The sequence below is a fragment of the Anabrus simplex genome, chromosome 2 (genome assembly GCF_040414725.1).
Source record: "Anabrus simplex isolate iqAnaSimp1 chromosome 2, ASM4041472v1, whole genome shotgun sequence".
Lineage (NCBI taxonomy): Eukaryota > Metazoa > Arthropoda > Insecta > Orthoptera > Tettigoniidae > Anabrus > Anabrus simplex.
In genome coordinates this window covers 1186239802-1186261272 of record NC_090266.1, presented here as the reverse complement: position 1 = coordinate 1186261272, position 21471 = coordinate 1186239802, and the positions used below count along the sequence as shown (strand labels likewise).

The following is a 21471-nucleotide window of genomic DNA, read 5'->3' as shown; positions in this document are numbered from 1 at the left end:
TATGCAACAGTGAATTTATAAATTTATCTGACAATCATCTATTAAAAGAAACAATCAATCCTGCATGTATCCATCATCATCATTAAATTCCAGTACTGGCTTGATTGCGCTCCTCACCTGGACTGTTCAGAAAATAAGTATATTAATAACAAGTATAGTGTGATGATGATGATGATGATTTGGATTGAAGATCTGTGCAGGAATATCTGTTCAAGGGTAGAAAGGTGGGAGTATTTATTCTCAGTCGGACTGCACGGTGAACGTGCAGCCCTCTGGGTAGTGCGAACTTCTACTTGTCCTTTTAGTGGTAGTTTCTAGGTGAGATAGCAGTAATCTCTCATCTTTACTGAAGTTATTTGGATGTTCTTTAATTTCTATGGCTTCTGATTTCTATGTGGTGAAAGTGACTGTTAGAGGCTAGTAGCTTCGTTTCATTCAACAGGGTGTGATGTCTGCAGTGTGGTGTTTGTTTTGCTGTGGCTGGTTTCAAGAGCTGCTGGAGATGTCTGTGCCTCGTTTTTCTGGCCATCGAGCCCAAATTCCTATGAATCGAAGGCTACTCTGCTGATCATACAGCTCAAAAGTCGGACATTTATCAGCTAGGCCTGTATATATAAAAAACTCAAATCAGTGCACTTGATCTCATTAGTGCTACTATTTTTCTGTTGCAGAATATATCCTGTCACCAATCAAGCCCTTAATATCAGCGATAATAAGGGCTTAGAGATGAACCTTCAGTGTGGTGGTCAAGAACTACTATTTGACCAATGTTACATTGATTCATTAAAAGCTACTTTGTGTTACAACTACCTTGGAATCCAATGTGCTGGTAATTTGATCCTATTACTAGAGGCCGTTTGAGAGTTGCAATTCAAATACAATGTGGTAATATTGTCTCCTGAATGGTCAACTATACTGGAACCAAAACTTAATGAATTTTTCTGACAACAATCATCTATTAAAAGAAACAATCAATCCTGCATGTGTCCATCATCATCATCATGATAATCATATTTATATTTAACAGTCAAATTGCTATCAATTTTGAGATACTGAAGTTTTCAATTTTTAGTCCTGGAGAAGTTACTGAATGCAATGGAAACAGACTACTTGGAGTTACCAGTTTAAATGACCTTCAATGCAACTGACTTGAGCTGGTTCAGAACCTGTTACCTTGGAAATTTAAGGACACTTATCTGAATGCTCCATTGAGGTTTTAGCAGAACTTCGTTTATCTTGTCCGTCTCTGCTCATGTATATTGTGAAGAGTTAGCAGTTAAACACTCTCCTGATCTGCTCAAGGTTGTAAAAACAAATAAAGTTGCAGTCTGTTTGCATTTAAGAGTATTTAGTGCAGTATTCTAGTGTCAATTTACTGGTACATATTATTTTGTCTAGACTAAGGAGAAAAGATTAATTAGGTATAATATTTCCTTATCCACTATATTTTCCTCCCCACTCTGGATGGGTTGTAGGCACATATGGATTTAGTATAGTTTTGCAGCTGGATGGCTGATGCCAGCCCTGGTGTTAAGGTATATATTGAACTACATGTTTCTATGGCGGTTGGCAGTATGGTGTGGTGTGTTGTTTTACGTTGTGTGTAAATAAAGAGGTATTTGTTATGATGAACACAAATGCCCAGTCACTGAGTGAGAGGATTTTTAATTCACCTAGCAGCCAGGAATCTAAACCAGGTACCCCTTGTGGGTGGGGGACTCAGATGAATAATACAACTATGGTATCCCCTGCCTGTTGTATGAGGTGACTAAAACGGGTCCCAGGGGCTCTCAACTTGGGAGCGTGGGTTGGCACCCACAGGGCCTTTAGCTGAGTCCTGGCATTGCTTCCACTTACTTGTGCCAGGCTCGTCACTTTTATCTCTCCTGTCTGACCTCCCTTGGTAAGTCTGGTTCTTTTCCGACCCTGACGGTATTAGAGGATTCGAGGCCTAGGGAGTCTTTCATTTTCACGCCCTTGTGGCCCTTGCCTTTCTTTGTCCATCACTTCATTCTTCGAAGTGAAGGATCCCTCCTTTTTTCTTCTTTTTTCTATTCTGTTTACTCCCTGTAGGTGGGGGACGCAGACGAAGAATACACCCACAGTATCCCCTGCCTGTTGTAAGAGGAGACTAAAAGGGGCAACCAAGGGATGATTGCATGAGAACCATGAAAGTACTTGTGATTAGTATCATCATGCGGGGAACACAAGAAGTCGCCTTTACTTGCGAGTAGTAAACTCTGTTAGGTACTCAATAGTTTTGTGATTTATAGCAATAGAGATTGGTTCACCGTGGATTTCCAGTACCTGTGATTAGTACCACTAAATGCAGAACACCATGGGCATACGTTGCCCGTGATTAGTACACCTAGGTGAGGAACACAAGGGGTTTGCGTTGCCTACGAGATTCGCCATTATGTGAGAAACACCAGAGGTCTGTGTTGCATGTACGATGTACAATACTTGTGAATAGTACCATAATGCCCGGAACACTGTGAGTTTATGCTACCTCTGATTAGTAACGTAACCTGAGAAATACCATGGTTCTCCTTTAGTAGTGATAAGTGCCATTATGAGGGACCGTCGACATGGATATTGAACTCCTTTAGACAAAAAGCATCATCAATTCCAGATTGTGCTTTGGAAACAGCCCCTCGGTCTGCAATATTGCTTCTTGTCAGGTGAAGCATTGTGGGTCAGATCCACTGATTATTTTAAATTCATATTCCTTCCTTCATTCACGTTTTGAATTCTGGTCAGTGGATGAATTTTGTACTTTTAAATTGTCATTACATTTCGCCTCATTTCATACCATTAGGGGCTGATGACCTAGATATTAGGCCTCTCTAAACAAGCAGCAGTAGCAGCAGCAGCATCATCATCATCATCATCATCATCTAAACCAGGTTCCTCTGAACTCTCTGTCACTGTGCTGAACACTCAGGAAAGGAGTCAAACTACTGACTAGATCAATTTTGAAATATTTTGGAATAGCGTACTCTTCGAGCCCCACTGTCGGCTGCCCTGAAGATAGTTTTCCATGGTTTCCCATTTTCACACCAGGCAAATGCTGGGGCTGTACCTTAATTAAGGCCACGGCCCCTTTAAACAAGCATCATCATCATCACCATCATTGATTTCTGTGCTAGCCATGATTTGGTAGTGGGTGGCACTTTATTCCCTCATTAATGTTGCCATAAGATTACATGGGTGTCGCCAGATCAGGTTACAGAAAAGCAGATAGACCACATCACCATAAGTAGAAAGTTTAGAAGATCAATGACTGATCTTAGAAATAAGAGGGGCAGTTGCAGAGTTTAGTATGAAAATTGTGGTAAGTGGAAGGAAATTTGAAAGGCGAAACAAGAAATTTGATTCTGGTAAATTGCAAGATGAAAGTAAAAGGAAAGAATTCCAGATAGAATTAAGAAACCGCTTTGAAGCTCTTGCTGTTGAACCAGAACTTATGATGGATGTTGAAATATCGTGGAAGAAAGTCAAGGACATATATTTAGACGTTAGTGAGAAGGTGCTTGGATTTCACAATTATCTCAAGAAGGAATGGATGTCTGATGATACTTGAAAAAAAAATAGAGGCTAGAAAGCTAGTTAAGGCAAAGATTAATATGTGTAAAACAAGACAACAGAAAGCTGGAGCACAAAAGGAATATGTGGAAGCTGATAAGAGTGTGAAGAAAAGCGTAAGAAAAGATCATATACAGTGGGTAGATGAACAAGCACGAATGGCAGAAGAGGCATCAGCAAGGGGAGATGCTAAGAAATTGTATAGTATCGCAAAGAAACTATCAAGGAGAGGATTTGTCAGGAATAAACCCGTTAAAAACAAGTGAGGTGTACTACTGACCACCCGGGAAGAACAGCTACAGAGATGGAAGGAACATTTCTCAGAGTTGCTCAATAGAGATACAGAGCAGAATGGTAACCAACAAATGGAACCAGTAGATAGTGACCCAAGAATAATTTTACATCCTCCAACCTGTTCAGAAATAGAGAAGGCTTTGAAACAGATAAGAACTGGAAAAGCACCCAGTATGGATAATATTGCACCAGAAATTCTTAAAGCAGATACTGAGACCTCGGCAAAATTATTGCACCCCCTGTTGGAAAGGATCTGGAATGAAGAAAAGCTACCAGCTGAATGGAAAAAAAGGCCTGATTGTTACGATACCAAAGAAAGGGATATTACTAAGTGTGATAATTGGAGGGGAATTACATTGTCGGTACCAAGTAAGGTGCTTGCAAGGATCATTTTAGAGTGGGTGAAGGATGTTGTGGAATTGCGCCTTAGAAGGGAACAGGCTGGTTTTTGTAAACGCCGTAGCTGTGTCGATCTCATAAACACTCTGAGAATCATCTTGGAACAAAGTGCAGAATGGCAGAACACCCTCTACTTGACTTTCATTGATTTTGAGAAGGCCTTCGACTCTGTAAGTAGAAGTTATGTGGCAAACACTTAAAGAATATGGTATACCACAAAAGCTTCTGAATATTATAAATGAAATGTATAAGGGTTATAAATGTCAGGTTCTGCATATGGGAGATCTTATTGAACCAATAGATGTGACCTTGGGAGTTCGACAGGGCTGTATTCTTTCTCCGACCCTTTTCCTACTTGTTTTGGATAGTGTGCTCAGGAGAGTGTATCGAGGTAGGAAAAGGGGGATTCAGTGGGGCTTACAAGATAGGTTAGAAGACCTTGTTTTTGCAGATGACATCTGCCTACTGGCTCAACAGTTCACAGATATGGAAGAGAAGATTAAGCGGTTGAAGGAGGAGGCAGAGGATGCTGGGCTTAAAATAAATATTAAGACCAAGGAGATGAGGGTCAATTTTCAAGATTGATGATAGAGGTAGAACAAGTAGACTCCTTCATATATCTTGGGAGTATGGTTACTACGACTGGAGGAGCAGAAGACATTGAGTCGTATCACGAAAGCAAATTGTGCTTTTGTTAAATTGTATCCTATATGGAGAAACAAGAACATTTCTAGGAAAACTAAGTTATGACTTGTTAACACAAATATTAAGTCTGTTCTGCTTTACAGCTGTGAAACGTGGAAAGTTACCCAGAAGACAACTGAAACACTGCAAGTCTTCGTGAATCGCTGTCTAAGACGTATCATCAACAGAACATGGCTGGATGTTATTTCAAATGAAGATCTATGGGAAGAAACTAACCAGCAGCCAATTGAAATGCAGATAAGGGAGAGAAAATGGCGTTGGATAGGACATGCTTTAAGGAAGCCCGCTGGAGCCATTGAAAAGACAACGCTCGACTGGAACCTCCAAGGTGCTAGAAAGCGCGGACGTCCAAAGAAGACCTGGAGAAAAGACGATCGAAGAGGAATGTTTAACAGTGGGAAAAACTTGGAATGAAGTGAAAAGGTTAGCCAACAATAGGAACAGATGGAAGTGTTTCACGGAAGCCCTATGCTCCAGGAGGAGCAACAGGAAATAAGTCAAAGTCAATGTATATGCGCTGTTGAAGTTATGATCCAATGTTTTTAGGAAGACAGATATAGCTACTCTTCAAGTCAGATTGATAGACATTGTTTCTGCTAATCACATTCCTTATCCTAACAATCAAGTGACCAGCGTACAGTGTTATGCAACACCGCATAGCAAACTTTCCTATCTGCTACTATCGCATGTAAACACTATGGAAACTTTAACAGTCAAACAAAAGACTTACAATGATCGCGTGTTCTGAAACTTTGTTGTAAATGCAGTCCTCTCATCTGGTCGTTGCTATACTTGCGTCAGGTTACTTAGTACATTACACATACATCACTTTTGGGAACGACATGTTACCTGACAAGTGTGTATCAGTTCATGTTGCTTATGAGAAATATATTCAAACATTCAGACAGAATGACAATCAAGCTGAAGTGGTTTTCAGCATATGTTCCACAGTCTATTAGGAAAAAACAATTCGCCCAATTATTACAAATCTTACTTGTTTTATGAATATGAATTAAAGGAAGCTCTTTGTGTTTATTTCTTCAATGGTCATCCACAAAAGACAGGCGGTCAGAAAATATTTACTATCAGAATACTAGAGTGAAACATTGCTTGAAAAAATTCAAAGCCCAATGTATGATACCGTAATTTATCTAACCTTATTCCCTGAAGCTATTTTAAGGTATAAATTAGTATATTTCAGTTTGTTTACAGATGCTCAACATACAATCATCTGATATTATGATCCAGCAGAGTTACAAAAAGCATCTTGTACCACTCAAAACATTTCACTGATAATTTGGGAAACAGGAATGTACTAAGGAAAAGGGATCTTTACATGCTTTTATATTTTGAATATTTTCGTAGTGTAATATGTACCAACGGACAGACAGCCGATCAAAGTGGGTGAAGGAGAGTCATTGCAATCGTTGCTCTTAGACACAACCATGTTGTGGTTGCACATTTCTATCATGATTATTTTACATGAGAATTTTCATATAACGATGAGAGGGAAGATTCATCCATGTAAAATATCTAATGCTTCCACTGTTGAAAAGAAGAAATACTGGCTTTCAGTAGTGCGTACACTGCAGTTTGTACTCCGTTCAACATTGTTTATGGTAAAATCCTACCTCACTTTGTTTTTCCTGTTCTTCCTAACTATCAGAGTGCAAAGCGTTGTTATACAATCAAAATAACAATCCAAACACATGGAAGAAAGAATTATATTCGAAGACAATAACGTTCACATGAGGTTTTATTTGCAAGGAATCGTTAAGCGGCCTTAAATGCAACAGTCGAAAGTCTATGTAAATGTACAGCATATGCAATTGATTCTTGGGTAAGCATAATGTAAAAAACCAGACCAAAAGAGACAAGTGTGAATTTGTTAATGTGTTTCTACCAAACAAGGGATATTATATCTTGTGTAATGCTTACCAGCTGACAGACCAGCAATCACACGGGATAAAATGCAGTCTCTAACAATTGTTGCAAATAGACACGGCCCATACGTGTGGATATATGTTCCTATCATGATCATTGCACATGAAAAGTCACATATAGCCACCGAAGGGAGGCACCCAGTAATGCAATATAACTTATTGTTCAACCTGGAAATAAGCAGAAATACAGTCATTCAATTATTCAGTACCTTGTTTTAAATACTACATTACATGCCACAGAGTTTAGGCTAGAACCTTACCTGGCTTTGTCATTTGTCTTCACTTTCGTTGGGATGAGCGTCTCAGATGGTGAGGTGCTGGACTTCTGACCCCAACTTGGCAGGACAGAACGTGGCTCAGTCTGGTATTTAAAGGTTCTGAAATCCATCACATGTGTGTCTATATTTACTGGAACGTAAAAGAACTCCCGTGGGACAAAATTCCTGCAGAAACTTCCGGTATTCAAAAATCATTTGTAGTAAGTGGGACGTTGAACCAATAAGATTGTTACCACATTGCCTATGGTAAAATCCTACCTCACTTCGTTACTGCTAAGCGGCTCCTGGGTAAAATGTATCCAGTTCTCATGTTTATGCCAATTTATCAGTCATTAAAATGGTTGAAAAACTTGTTTCAGATCATTGTTGTAATTGCAGAAGTCTTATCCATTCCAAACCTTAGTTGCGTCAGTTGAATATCTATATAATCCTTACATCATATTTAAATGCATTTTAGGGAGGGACAATGTAAAAAATGCCGTACCATATTAGACAAGTGTGAATTTGTTAATTTAATAACTGAGAAATACATTACAATTTAGAGACAGAATTAAACTCTTATCACTCTGCTCAGCAAATGGTTGTCATTCTTACAGCCATATAGCAGTTAAAGGTATTATGAAGAATTTTTATGTATGTTACATGTTAGATGAATGTCATTATTGGAAATCCTCTATATTTAATACTTAAATAATAATTTTAATGAACAGGTAGACAGCAATACAAACTACCTTTAAATATTGCAAACTTGTAGAGAAGATCACATTCTAATAACTAAAAACACTATTTAGGAGAATGTTCTCAAATTCGGAACCCAAACTTATTGTTTATGATGAATTGGTGAATTACACTTCAGTTCTGCAAGGTCCGTATATAATCTTCTCATAATATCACAGTATAGCTTGGTTAAACATTCTAGTTGTTAAATTCAATTACGTTATAAATATTTCATTGTAATTTTACCAAACAAGTGTAAGAGAACAAGGTTTTGCATAAAAGGTTATCTGGATATTAGTACTTGTGAAATATGTACCAAATGACACAGGCAATCTCATTTCGTAAAAAGCAGTCTCCTGACAATTGTTGCAATTAGACACAGCCCTGTAGTAGTTACATGTATATATCATGATCACTGCACATGAAAATTTACATATAACCACAGGAGGGTGGCACCCAGATAAGTAAAATATCTTCAACCTGGAAATGAGCAAAAGTAGAGTGCATCATTTATTCATTACCTGACAATTTAAAATACAGTACATACCACACAGTCTATACTAGAACCTTACCTGATTATTAACAGGCTCCTCCTTAGCTGGGCAAGTAGCTGAAATGGTAGAGGCACTGCCCTTCTGACCCCAGTGTGGCAGGTTTGGTCCCGGCTCCATCCGTTTTTTTTTTTTTTTTAATGTGCTGAAATACGCCAGCTTCATGTTGATAGATTAACAAGAATGTAAGAGGACACATGCAGGACTAAATTCTGCAATCTCAGCATCTTCAAAAGAAGTAAACGTATTTACTGGGATGTAAAGCCATTCAAGTTATTAAGTGAAAGGTAAAAATATGAGAAGTTGATTCCGTGAATCTGTTTTAAACGAGGGCTTCACTTGTCTTGACTTCAGCCACAATATGTGCAGCATAATTAGGCTATAAATAATATATTCTAAATACACTAATGAAAGAAACAGTTTACTGAAGACAATATATATCAGGCGGCTCGCGAGCCCCGTACTTTCTAATTACAAATGTCCTGCATGCACAAATGATGAATGAGATATCTACAAACTGATCTCCACAGGGGCGCTACTGCCAGGGGGCAGGTTATGTCAGAATATGAAGAGGTAACCGCACGGTTGCTCGCAGCATTTAACTCGGTGCTTCCGGTCAAATGCACCCCTTGCATTAGTAAACCTTGTTTTCCACCGCATACTTCTAGGCTGGTGTATTGTACAGCAGCACTATATCTGCTGTCTGCATATCGGCAGTGGGTAGTGTGTTCAGCAGCGACGAATACACAGACATCATTTAATCTGGACAACCTGGTCAGAATGCACCCAAAGCTCCAAGCAGACGTCTGCCTTCTACACACGTATTTTGCTGAACAGTATTAGTTTCTGTTTCATACAAACAACTCTTTTGTAGAGGGGAATGTCTACACATGTATAAATTAAGATATTAAATTTTCTTTTCTGCATCTTTGGCGTATTTACCAACAGTAGGAGCGATTGGGGGTGGGGGAAATGGGGGGGGGGGCAGTTGCCCCTCCACTTTGTGGAGGAAACATTAAATTTATACTCCACTTTAGTTAGCTGGAACTAGGAATGATTAAAAAAATGGAATTTGTACAAGCCTTTTTGACTTATCTGCTAATTCTTTCCTTTATTTTCTTTAATTATTAACATAATTACTGGCAGAAATACACACAAAATGCAGTTAATCGCGGCTAACAGATTTGTATAGCGCTATGGAAAGTAGATGCACACTAAGAAACTAAGACACTAAAGAGACTGCCAGACAGATGAATCCACGCAGCAAGTGGGTGAATCATACCTCACTGTTCACGACCTCGGCAAAAAAAAAAACCACACCTACTACCCTTCCTCACAGCACATGCGAAGTCTCCACTACTTGTTCTAGTGCTATACAAATTGGTTAGTCGCGACGAACGGCATTTCAAGCATATTTCTGCCAATAATTATGTTAATAATTAAAGAAAATAAAGGAAGGAATTAGCAGATAAGACAAAAAGGCTTGTACAATTAGCTTTTCTTAAATACTTCCTAGTTCCAGCTGGCTAAAGTGGAATAAAAATGTAATGTTTGCTCCACAAATTCGGGGGAGAGGTGTGACTGTCCCTCCTTGCCCCACCTCCTTATCGCTGCTACTGTTTAACATGCCAAGGATGCAGAAAAGAAAATTTAATAGCTTACTAATTTATACATGTGTAGACATTCCAATCTATAAAAGAGTTGTTTGTATGAAACAAAAAATAATACTGTTTGGCAAAATACGTGTGTAGCAGGCAGAAGTCTGTTTGGAGCTTTGGCTACATTTTGACCAGGTTGTTGAGATTAAAATGTCTGAATTAATTGCTGCTGAACACACTAGCCATTGCTGATATGCAGACAGCAAATATAGTGCTGCTGTACAATACACCAGCCTAGAACTATGCAGTGGAAAACAAGGTTTATTAATGCAAGGGTGCATTAGACCTGTAGCTCTGAATAACATGCTGCGAACGACCGTCTGGTTATCTCTTCATATTCTGACATAACCTGCTCCCTGGTAGTAGTACCCCTGTGAATCAGTTGGTCGACATCCCTTCCACATTTGTGCATGTGGGATATTTATAAGTAGAAAGTATGGTGCTCATGAGCCACCTGGTATATCTGATACTATCGCATGAAAACACTAAGGAAACTTTAACAGTCAGACAAACCACTTACAATATTTGTCTCCTTGATTAGCCACAAAAGTAAGGAATGATCACATGTTCCAGATCGTTGTTATAATTGCAGAAGTCTTATCCATTCCAGACCTTAACTGTGTCAGTCGAATGTGTATATAAACCGTACATCATATTTAATTCCATCTTAGATAAGTGCAATATAAAAAAACAGGGCTGTAATAGAAGAGTGTGATTTCTTTAATTTTAAATCTGAGATGTACATTACAAGTTTCAGACAGAATTAAACTCTCTTAGCTCTGTGCTCTGCAATTGTCAGTCATTCTTACTGCCTTGTAGCAGGCAAAGGAATTCTGAAACAATTTTATGTATGTTACTTGTTATATGAAAAATCTCTATATTTAATACTTAGATAAAGTTACAGACACAAGTACAATCAATCTTAAATCTTTCAAACTGGTAAGGAAAATCCAACTCTAATAACTGAAAACATGATTTCAAATGATGTTTTCAAATTCGAAAGGATAAATTGGTGAATTACAGTACAGTTCCGCACGGTCAATATGTAATCATCTCATCGTATCACAGTACAGCTTGATCTAAATTTCTAGTAGCACAATTCAATTCATGTTAAAAATATTTCATTGTATTTTTACCATACAAGGATAAATACACCAGGTTTTGTAACAATATGCGCACTAAAATTAGGCAATATATAATATAATCTAAATACTTGGATAGGTTTTATGACTGTGATGGAATAGAAAAGTGTTAGAAAAGTCAAATCTCCATGAAAGATGCTACCCTGAGTATAAAACTGAAATAAAAATAAGGCTAGAGTGATGATGAGAGTTTGAGTTCTCACTGCTTTAAGAAGCCAGCTATCTATATTATCAGACAAAAGTATCTGGACACCCCTGCATAATGCAGAATTGAACCCTAGATATTACGAGAGGTAGACCTGCCAGTATAAAAGGAGGCAGGGAGTACTGTCAGTAGAGAAGCAGTAACAGCAAAATGGGTCGGTCAGGAGTGCTCGACGAGTTTGAATGTGGACTAGTCATTCGATGTCTCATAATAACAAATCCATCGGGGACATTTCAACACTTCCATACGTGTTAAAGTAGACTGCCTATGTGATTGTGAAGTGAAAATGCAAGTTAACAACCGGACTTAACAAAGACCAGGTAGACCTCATTTAATGACAGAGGGACTGTCGAGCATTGTGGAGGGTAGTTGTAAAAAAATTGCAAGAAATCAGCAGAAGGAATCACTTGTGTGTTCAAAAGAGCCACCAGCATTCCAGCCAGCAAAATTTGACAGTAAGTCGGGAGGTAAAAAGGATGGGGTATAGTGGTCGAGCTGCTGCTCATAAGCCAAACATTTCTGTAGTCAATGCTAAGTAATGCAACTTAACAGTGGATGACTGGGAAAGGGTAATATGGAGTGATGAATCACACTATACCCTGTAGCAATCTGCTGGAAGGGTTTGAATTTGGTGAATGCATGGAAAACATTACCTGCAATCATGTGTAGTGCAAGCAAGCAAACAAAGAAACAAACATACATACATTACAATTTAGAAGTTGCATTGAAATAGTTAATAAGTTTAATTGTAATGTTCAATGTAATAATAAGAAAAATAATGCATGTATCAAAACACTTTTTGGATTATAATAAATGATTACTCCTTCCCCAGTTTCAAGCAATTTCAAACTGGGGGAAGGGAGTATTCTATTCTAATTGGTAGCAACCTATTGCCTCTTCTATGATGCCACAACAGACCTTTTCTCTCAAAAGAAAAAGGCCTTTTGGGCCAATTAGATATGCAATTCTCCTGAGACTGCTGCAGGGCTGGATGTATATTGTCTAGTACATTAAAATTTCATGAAAACTGGTGAAGTGAACTTCACCTAGATAAAAGTGTACAGTGCTTTTATTTAAGATGCTGGGTTGAATTGATGGGATGGTAGAGCACTGGTCTTCTGAGCTCAGCTTGCCAGGTTTGATCCTGGCACTGTATGGTTGAATTTGAACGTACTCAAATAAGTTAGCCTCATGTTGGTGCATTTACTGGCATGTAAATGAACTGAGGGACAACATTCTAGCAACCTGGAATCTCTGAAAACCATAAAAATTTGTATGCGAGACATAAAGCAAATAAAATCTTTAGGATGGGTCTCTTACTGCCTTTCGTACACATTTTGCATTTTGCAGGGAAGCCTATATTGGGTTGTGTACATAAAATTATTTTAAGCTATTGCATATAATAGGACAGACACATTCACTTCCTAGTAGGTTGCAGATATTCATGAAAAATAGGGCCCAGCTGATTCACCTGGTATTCAGAGAAGAATAACATGCAGTCACTTATGGAAAAGTAACAGAACTGCACAAAAGCACAAATATAGTAACGTGAGGATTTGAAAGCACAATTATCACTCATTGTGATAGATCAGTACTGTGTAGCTAGAGCTCTGTGCAGATATAGAAAATATTATCAATATCTGAACTTCATTCATCCAGATCTGCAAATGGTTATCCATGGATAGATCTATTAAAATAGGCCTGATACCTGGTATCAGATCCCCTACAGTCACAAGTTCATCAGGGATTTCCTCTTGTGACAACTACCGACTTACTGAGTTTCTCCTTTGGAAACTTGGTTTTTCCATTCCACTAATTGTGGGCAGGAGCCAGTTAGGCTTAGGTCAGTTTTATGGCTTTATCATTTCAAGGCTCTTTAAATATAGTCATTCTCCCATATATGTCAATGGTCACCTAACTACAAGCGAAAATAAGAGTCAAACTCAATAAACTACATTATTTAGAAATTACCCGCACTGCCATGCAGTTTGCATCCGCCAAGGCACTAACTTCGTGGATATCCGCATCCCTGCAGGGCTCTACCTGTAGCCACCTGGGGCCCTGAGACATGCTTGAACATGACTAGGCATACTCAGCATCCAAGAATCCAGCTTCTTTTGGGGCAGGTTATCCTGCTCTTGGATAGCAGCTTCAGTCATTTGCTGAATGTTAGCAAGAGGATTAGGTTAGTGGGCTATTGAGACCTTCAGTTCACACCATACATGTTCAACAGGGTTCAGTCTGCAGAAAATGAAATGCCAGCCACACTTCCATGCATCTCAAGGAACAGACTGACTACTCTGGCTCACTGGGCATGAGTATTATTAGCCACTAGTGTAAATCCCCTGCCCACATTGGTAGCAAATCCTGTAACTACAGATTATAAGGCTGGTTGGTAAATTGGTCTGCATACAAACCTGTCATGTTACCATGGATAACAATTGGAGCCATACGTTGACCGAACATGAGCCTGCCCCAAAACTTGCGTATGCTTCCACTATGCCTGATGCCGTGAGCTGAGAGTTGTTGCCCACCTCATGTGCTGCCCTGTAGTGTGGCTTAAGAAAGCATTTGGCACAGGCCTCCTTGATATCAGTCCTCCGTCATGCAGCAGAATTCACATTGTCTTATCTGACGTGTTAACTCTGGCCCTCGGAAGATCCTGGTGGACCGAGGTGGCAGAAGCAATGGGTCAACAATGAGCTGAAAGCAACAAGTATTGATCCTACCTGCGAGTTACTTTGCAAGGGTATCCCATTCTTTGTCGATCAGTAATCGTGTGCCCCTTTGTTAACATTTTCTGAACTCTGAAAGCATCACACTCCCTGCAACATCAGTTGAGACATCCATTTGTCACCATCCTCCTTGCAGCAACGTTACAAATAGACTGTGGTCAGTAGCAAAAATGGCTTGTCTTGCAATGTTTACCTCTGTTCTATATGTCCTATGTCAGGAAATAACTTGTCAAGTGATGTTAAACTGACCAACAGGACAAATGCTTGTTATTGGACAAATATTGAACCTGATAAGGGTTCAGCGTCAGTATGTCTGACATTGGTATAGTGATCACTGGAGACATGTTTGAGATACTCTGATATATACCATGTGAAATCTTAACATGCAAAAGTATTTAAGTACTGTCAATGAAAGTTCTTTTGGCCTATTCATATTGCGTGTTAACTAACATGTTGCTTTTAATTTCACGTTTAAATAGATGTCGCATAATGGGATTAGAGAAACTGCTATATTAAGCATCTTTATTGCACTGATGATTTCCCCTTCAAAATTATTACATTCATCACACATCAATAAGATTTTCTTGTCATTTCATATTTTTATCTTAAGAAATAAGGAAGGGTGCCCTGCCATTAAAATAAGCCATAAAATTTCATTTCACCTCATGCCTGACCCCATATCAGGAAACAGGACTAACGGGTAGACATAAATACACTATATCTTGATAATAACTGCAAAAATAAAAAATATATTTGGTAATAGAATACATATATTCACCTTGGGCCCTGATGCATGCACAAACAAGATGAGGCATACTCAACACCAAAGAATTAAACTTCTTTTGGAGCAGAATATTCCGCTCTTGGATAGCAGCCTCGGTCACTTGCTGAATGTTAGCAGGAGAATTAGGATGGAGGACAATTACTCTCTTGAGTTCATGCCATGCAGATTCTATGCAGTTAAATCTGGAGAATGGGCCATATGTCGCAAGGAAATAATTGACCACTCTGGCTCACTGGGCACGAGTATTACCATCGTCTAGTGTGAAGCCCTCGCCCACACTAGCAGCAAATCCTGTGACTACATGTTGGAGGGTGTTGTCTCTGTATAAAAGAACCAGTCTTGTCACCCTGGAATGGGATTAGTAATATGTCGATCAAACCTGTTCCCATGCCAAATCATAATGGAATGCTCTTCCTGCTGATGGTGCTCCAGTATGAAGGTTTTTTCAATTTCTTAAGAAATTTACTTCAGGCTCTAATGCTCCTGTTGTATGTTTGCAAGCTTACGTTGACTTCATCAGGATAGAGAAGGGAGTACGCTTCCGTTGTTCCCGATGGCATGGGCTAAGACGTTTTGCCCACCTCTCATGACCTGCGGTATGGTGTGGTTTAAGAGGAACTTCTGGCACAAGCCTTCTTGATATCGCTCCTTTGTCATGGTGCCAAATTCCCACTGTCTAATCTGACACATCCACTATGGTGCAGAGGCCTCCAAAGATTCTGGCGGAAGTGTGGAACAAGGTGACACTAGCAATGGGCCAACGATGTGCTGAAAGCAACAAATGTTGATCCTCCTTAGAGTTGTTTTGCGTGGGCATCCCATCCATTGATCAGGGCCGTTTGTGTTTACATGAACTTTCTCCAAACTCCATAGACATCACTCTGACTCACTCCAACACGAGTGGCGACATCTACTTGTTGCCATCCTTTTGAATGCGGTCAGTAGCAGGAATGGGTACCCTTGCCATGTTTAACTCAGTCTTACATGTGCTGTCTGTACACCACAGACTTCACAAGCGGTGATGTTTAAATGATTTGAACAACAAATGCCTCATATCGGACAAATATTGAACCTGATCTGGGTCCTCATGTTTCTGACCCCTGCAGTATAGGGTAGAGTGCCTACCTCTTACCTGGAGGCCCCGGGTTTGATTCCTGGCCTGGTCAGGTTTTTTTTACTTGGATCTGAGGGCTGAATTGATGTTCACTCAGCCTATGTGATTATAATTGAGGGGCTATTTGATAGTGAGATAGCGGCCCTGGTCTAGAAACCCAAGAATAACGGCGGAAAGTATTCGTTGTGCTGACCACATGACACCTCATCTGCAGGCCTTTGGGCTGAGCAGCAGTCGCTTGGTATCCCATGGCCCTTTGGGGCTGTTCTGCAGTGTGGTGTTTTAAAAATATTTTTTAAATTATATTTGTTCGTGGCGTCGACCTCTTCAGATCTTTTGCCACTACTTTCGGCATATGATAGGAACCTGTGTGCGAGTGTAATTGCGGAAGTGTAGCGTGTTGAATGTGAAGAAAGGAACGGTCAGGGCGCCACAAACTCCTAGTCCCCAGGCCAGGTATATTAATAATTTAAGGTTAAAAACGCCTGGCCAGGCTGGGAATCAAACCTGGGGCCACCAGATGACGGGTGGACACATTAGCCCCTACACCACAGGGCCAGACAATAGCGGTTTGGTTTGGTTTGGTTTTGCCTCTGACACTGGCCCCCAGTGCATACTGCAAACATCTTTAATTCACTCTGAGAGATACTATGTGAAATTGTAATATGCAACTTTTTTTTTTACTGTGTACATTTGTATAGGGAGATAGTGGGTTAACACCAGGCAAATGGGGTTGTACCTTATTGAAGGTCACAGTCATTTCTCCTCAATCCCAGCCATGTCGTACCGAGAAAGTTAGCGAAACAGTTTGTCTCACAGCTGTGAACTTGTATTCGGGAAACAGTGGGTTCAAACCCCATGGTTGGCAGCCCCTGAATAGGGTTTTCAATAGTTGTTTTCATACCAGGCATTTGCTGTGACTGTACCTCAAGACTAGGATTGATTCCTTCTCAGTCCTTGCCTTTTCCTATCATTGCCATAAGACCTATATGTGTCTGTGTGATGTAAAACTAATGGAAAAAAACCATACTTGCCCAGTTCTGACTACTTCCTTTCCCACTGCTGTAAAAAATATTACGATGTTAGAACATTGTCAAAGCAGTAAAAAGTTATTTTTGTTCCATGTATTGCTACACTGAGAACTGTACTTAACTAGTGAACATGGGTACTTTCTCATACATTCATAACAAATAAACCTGCAGAGAGAGTAGAGAGAGATAATTTTCTAATGTTCTGGTTACAGTTTTTGTAAATATTTCTGCTAGATGTCTGTTCTGTGGTAATAATCAACCAAATTATACTGTGCTCTAATGTGTTCCAAATTTGCTTGATATGTACAATAAGTGGGAAATTCCACACAGGGAGTACTACTTCTTGCAATCATGATCTCCATATAGATTCTTAGAAATGGAAAATCGTACAACATGGGCAGAAATTGTAAAAGTGGATTAAACCTAGTTTTACTTTATTAAAAACAAATCATTGTTCAGAAATATGATGTGAATATTATTAAATCTGTTCCTGTTGTTTTTTATTCTTTTGGTGCAATAAAATATACAATTAGGTTTTGCAGCAGCATTGCTACCTTTAGAAATCTACTTATTACAGAAGTGCAGTACTGTTCCTTGAAATATATCGGTCAGTAATTTATAGACGTCAAATATATTGTATTCATTCAGAAGATGTATGCAAAATGTGCCTGGAAACAGTTGATGACAAGTTTCCAACATTCATTTGAGGAGTGAACAATAATTGTAACATTTGTTTATTTGGTGGTTTTCAGAAAGTTATGAATTACATAATTTATCTATGTAGGGATGAGGAGAACCATCAATTTCAAGGAAGATGAAAAAGACTGAGAGGGTAAATGGAAAAGTGAAGTAGCATTTTCACAAAGAAAATGGGAAATGATTGTAAAATAATTTAGCAGTAATGAATGATTCTATATAAAATCTGGTTGGATGAAACTGCCATTGCCTAGGCTAAGGGTGTTTGATATAATAGCTTGCTGAATTCTGTGATGCTATTTCACTATATATATGTTAATATTTTTTAGGTTGCAATTATACCATCACAATGGACTCGTATGAAAAAATAATCATTGGATTGCCAGATTTTTTACCATGTTCACCAAATGCATTTTGTGAATGGAAAATCTTAATGGAGAGACAAGTGAAGGTATAAATTATTTGTTCCTCATTTTTGGGTTAAGATATAAATGATAGAAAATAACCATTCATTTCTGTTTTATGTTTTGATATATTTACATAAATCTAAGATAAGCAAATAAAAATATTACATGGAATATACTTTTAATATCTGCCCTTACCTATTTATAAGTAAACTCATTTAATCATAATGGTTTGAACTCGCTGTACCCTCTTTATTTCTACTGTTCATTGTCTGTGTGTTCTTGTTCAGGTTCTGATATCTTCTGCTGTTTTCAAGTCTTTGAATTGTATTGAGGCTTTCTTAGCCTGTTTTCTATTTGTTTTGTGCTGGGGCTCAAGTAATGAATTTGAGTGGCTCAGACAGTTATGGCACTGGCCTTCTGACCCTAACTTGGCAGGTTTGATTCTGGCTCAGTCCGGTGGTACTTCAAGGTGCTCAAATATATCAGCCTTGTGTTAGTAGATTTACTGGCACATAAAAACTCCTGCAGGACTAAATTCTGGCATGTTGGTATCTCCAAAATCCATAAAAAATAGTTAGTGGGGTGTAAAGCCAATAACATTATTATTTTCTGTTTGTAATTAGGTTGAAGACCAGTGTCTTAAATAGTATGATTGGCCAACCATCCTCAAGCTTTTCAATTAAATTTATAATTAATTTGATTTATTTGGACATTCCTTATTTGTTTATCTATTACATTTATGAGTAATCTCCCTCCGTTTTATCACTTGACTTTCACCTTAATTGTGTCTTGTATTCTCCTTCTGTCCTCCTTACATAGGCCTACATTTCTACTGCCTGGATTTGGTTTTTGTCATTGTTTGTCACAGCTAAGTCTTGCCTACATAGCGTAATTGTGCTTGTCCATTCCTTTGTCAATGCTATTCTTTACAGCTTGCAGTCATTACTGATGTGTTCTATTTCTGCTTAGAAATAGGGGTCAGTAATGTTTTGTCAACTAAGGTTCAATTTTGTGTTGTGAGGTTGGCATAACTTCGATGCTCAACTGGTGGTTTTGTGTGCAACCTTTTTTTTGTGTGATGGACATTCTATGGTGGCTAAACCATCATCTGATGAGTTTTTTTCTTTTCATTATTAGCAATTGTTCTAGTTGTGTGTAATTTTGAACTTGTGCCTCTATAAAGTGTTTGTTATCGTAGCAATAATGAGATTACGTGTGTGGAATACAACATGGTGCAGTTGTATATGGACTTTATTTAGTGATCAATTAGACTGGTTTAGTGTCACATGTCAGAACAGATACATAGAATGATACCTACATACAATTCTTGATTCTATAACATTAATACAAAGCTCATGTTCGAGGATTCATCTAAGTCTGAAAAAGATTACTTCAAAATAAACATGAATAACCCATCATAACAGAAAACATCAATCTTGTCTCAAACAACACAAACTCCCATACAAGACAAGTGTTACTCTAAACATATGTACCCCTGATTCATTCTCATTTAACCGCATGATTGGCCTAGTTGGAAGAAACTATTCGAGAAATACTCTTCATTGAGTAAGCTAGATCAGATGCCAGGTAATAAACAGATCAATGTGCTGATCTACCACATGGGGGAAAATGTGGAGGACATGTTAGTTTCCTTAGTGATCCCCAATGACAAAGTACACAATTTTGATTATGTTCTGAAAACTTTTGAAGACTATTTTATGCATAGCAAAATTTCTTCTCTTTTTTTTGGAAAGAGCAGAAGTTTTGCGTCATAAGCAAAGAGTGTCAGAAAAAGTGGAAAATTTTATTGCAGATTTGTGTACCCTTGCAAAAAATTGATTGGGGAACTCAAGATAAGATGATCCTTATGGGCATAATTATAGGCATGCAGGACCAGTTGTTAGTGACAGGCTGGAGTTGGAGACAAAATTAACACTTAAAAAGTGACTTCATGTACTTCAAATTAGACACAGGAGCAGATGTGTCAACATTACGAGCTGATATAAAGCTTTAAAAAAAAAAAAAAAAAAAAAATCCCCTTCAGAAAAGCAACAAAATACTCTACGGTCCGGAGGGATCTGAACTGGCACTGAATCGGATGGTTAATGTCAAGTATAAATCTAACACTTGTGAGAAAATATTTCACGTTTTAAAAGAGGTTCAAACTCTGCTGCTAGGTAGACCTGCTATATCCAAACTGGGCATAATAACTAGAGTTATGGAATTCAAGAATTTAGATTCTCGGCGATGGGGAAATAAATTTCCTGGCCTGTTTAGTGCTGTAGGTTCTATGTCTCATTGCGGTAGAATTGATTTGAAAGACAACGCCAAACCTTTTGCTATTACAATGCTGAAGAAATTTCTCATACCTCTTCGCAGTCAAACTAAAACGGAGATCAATCGAATGCTCAAGATAAGGGTCATCGAACCTGTCTGAGGCTTCTGAATGGTGCGCCCCTATGGGTGTGGTCCCATAAAGGAACAATACAGTAGTAATCTGTGTAGACTACACTAGACTTAATGAGAGTGCAAAATGACCATATTACGCCATCCCCCGCATTAATAATATTATGACACTGATCAAAGGGGCGACTTTTTTTTGAGTTGGACGCCATCAGTTTTTGGCAAATCCCTTTCGAGGAAGGATTTCAAATTCTGACAACCTTCCTCACACCATTCAGAAGATTTTAATTCAAAGTAATCCCCTTTGGGTTGACTTCAGCTCCAGAAATTTTTCAACACTGATACTGCGAAACCCTTGCTGGTCAGCGGAACGTGAAGATTCATATGGATGATGACTTGGTTTGGGGAAAAAATCAAGTAGAACATGACCAGGTCTTGAAAGAAGTTTTGACGAAATTAAAGGAGGTTGGTGTCATACTAAACAGAGATAAATGTTTATTTTTGGTTAAAAGAGTAACATTTTTTTGGCATTTGTTTTCAGCAGACGGAATTAGTCAACCCAGACAAAATAAAAGCTATTACGAACATGAAGCCACCTATGGACATTAAAGGTTTGCAGAGGGGTTTTTTTTTTTTTTTGGGTTGGTTAATTTCATAGGAAAATATATTCCTAACCACTCCAATTATTAAAGCCTCTCCATATCTGTGGATTCTTCGTCCTTTGGAATTGGTGGCGTAATTCTCCAGCAACAAAATTATTCTAAGTGGCTTCCTGTCTCCTACATATGAAGAGCATTGGCATTCAGTGAACAGCAATACTCCAA

General features: G+C 38.6%; 1 protein-coding gene across 4 annotated transcripts in view; it reads left to right on the top strand.

The window, feature by feature from the left end:
• LOC136863395 (uncharacterized) overlaps positions 1 to 21471 on the top strand; it is a 151713-nt gene that overhangs the window by 71416 nt on the left and 58826 nt on the right. For 2 of the 4 annotated variants that reach the window (XM_068225921.1, XM_068225918.1), the window contains exons 1-2: positions 726 to 829; positions 18167 to 18288. The exons of 1 other annotated variant lie outside the window; for it this stretch is intronic. In XM_068225921.1, the coding sequence (XP_068082022.1) occupies positions 727 to 829; positions 18167 to 18288 (225 nt within the window). In that variant the 5' untranslated portion in view covers position 726. Of the gene's footprint in view, positions 1 to 725; positions 830 to 18166; positions 18289 to 21471 lie in introns of those variants that run through there. One more of the 4 variants, XM_068225919.1, reaches the window with a different exon arrangement.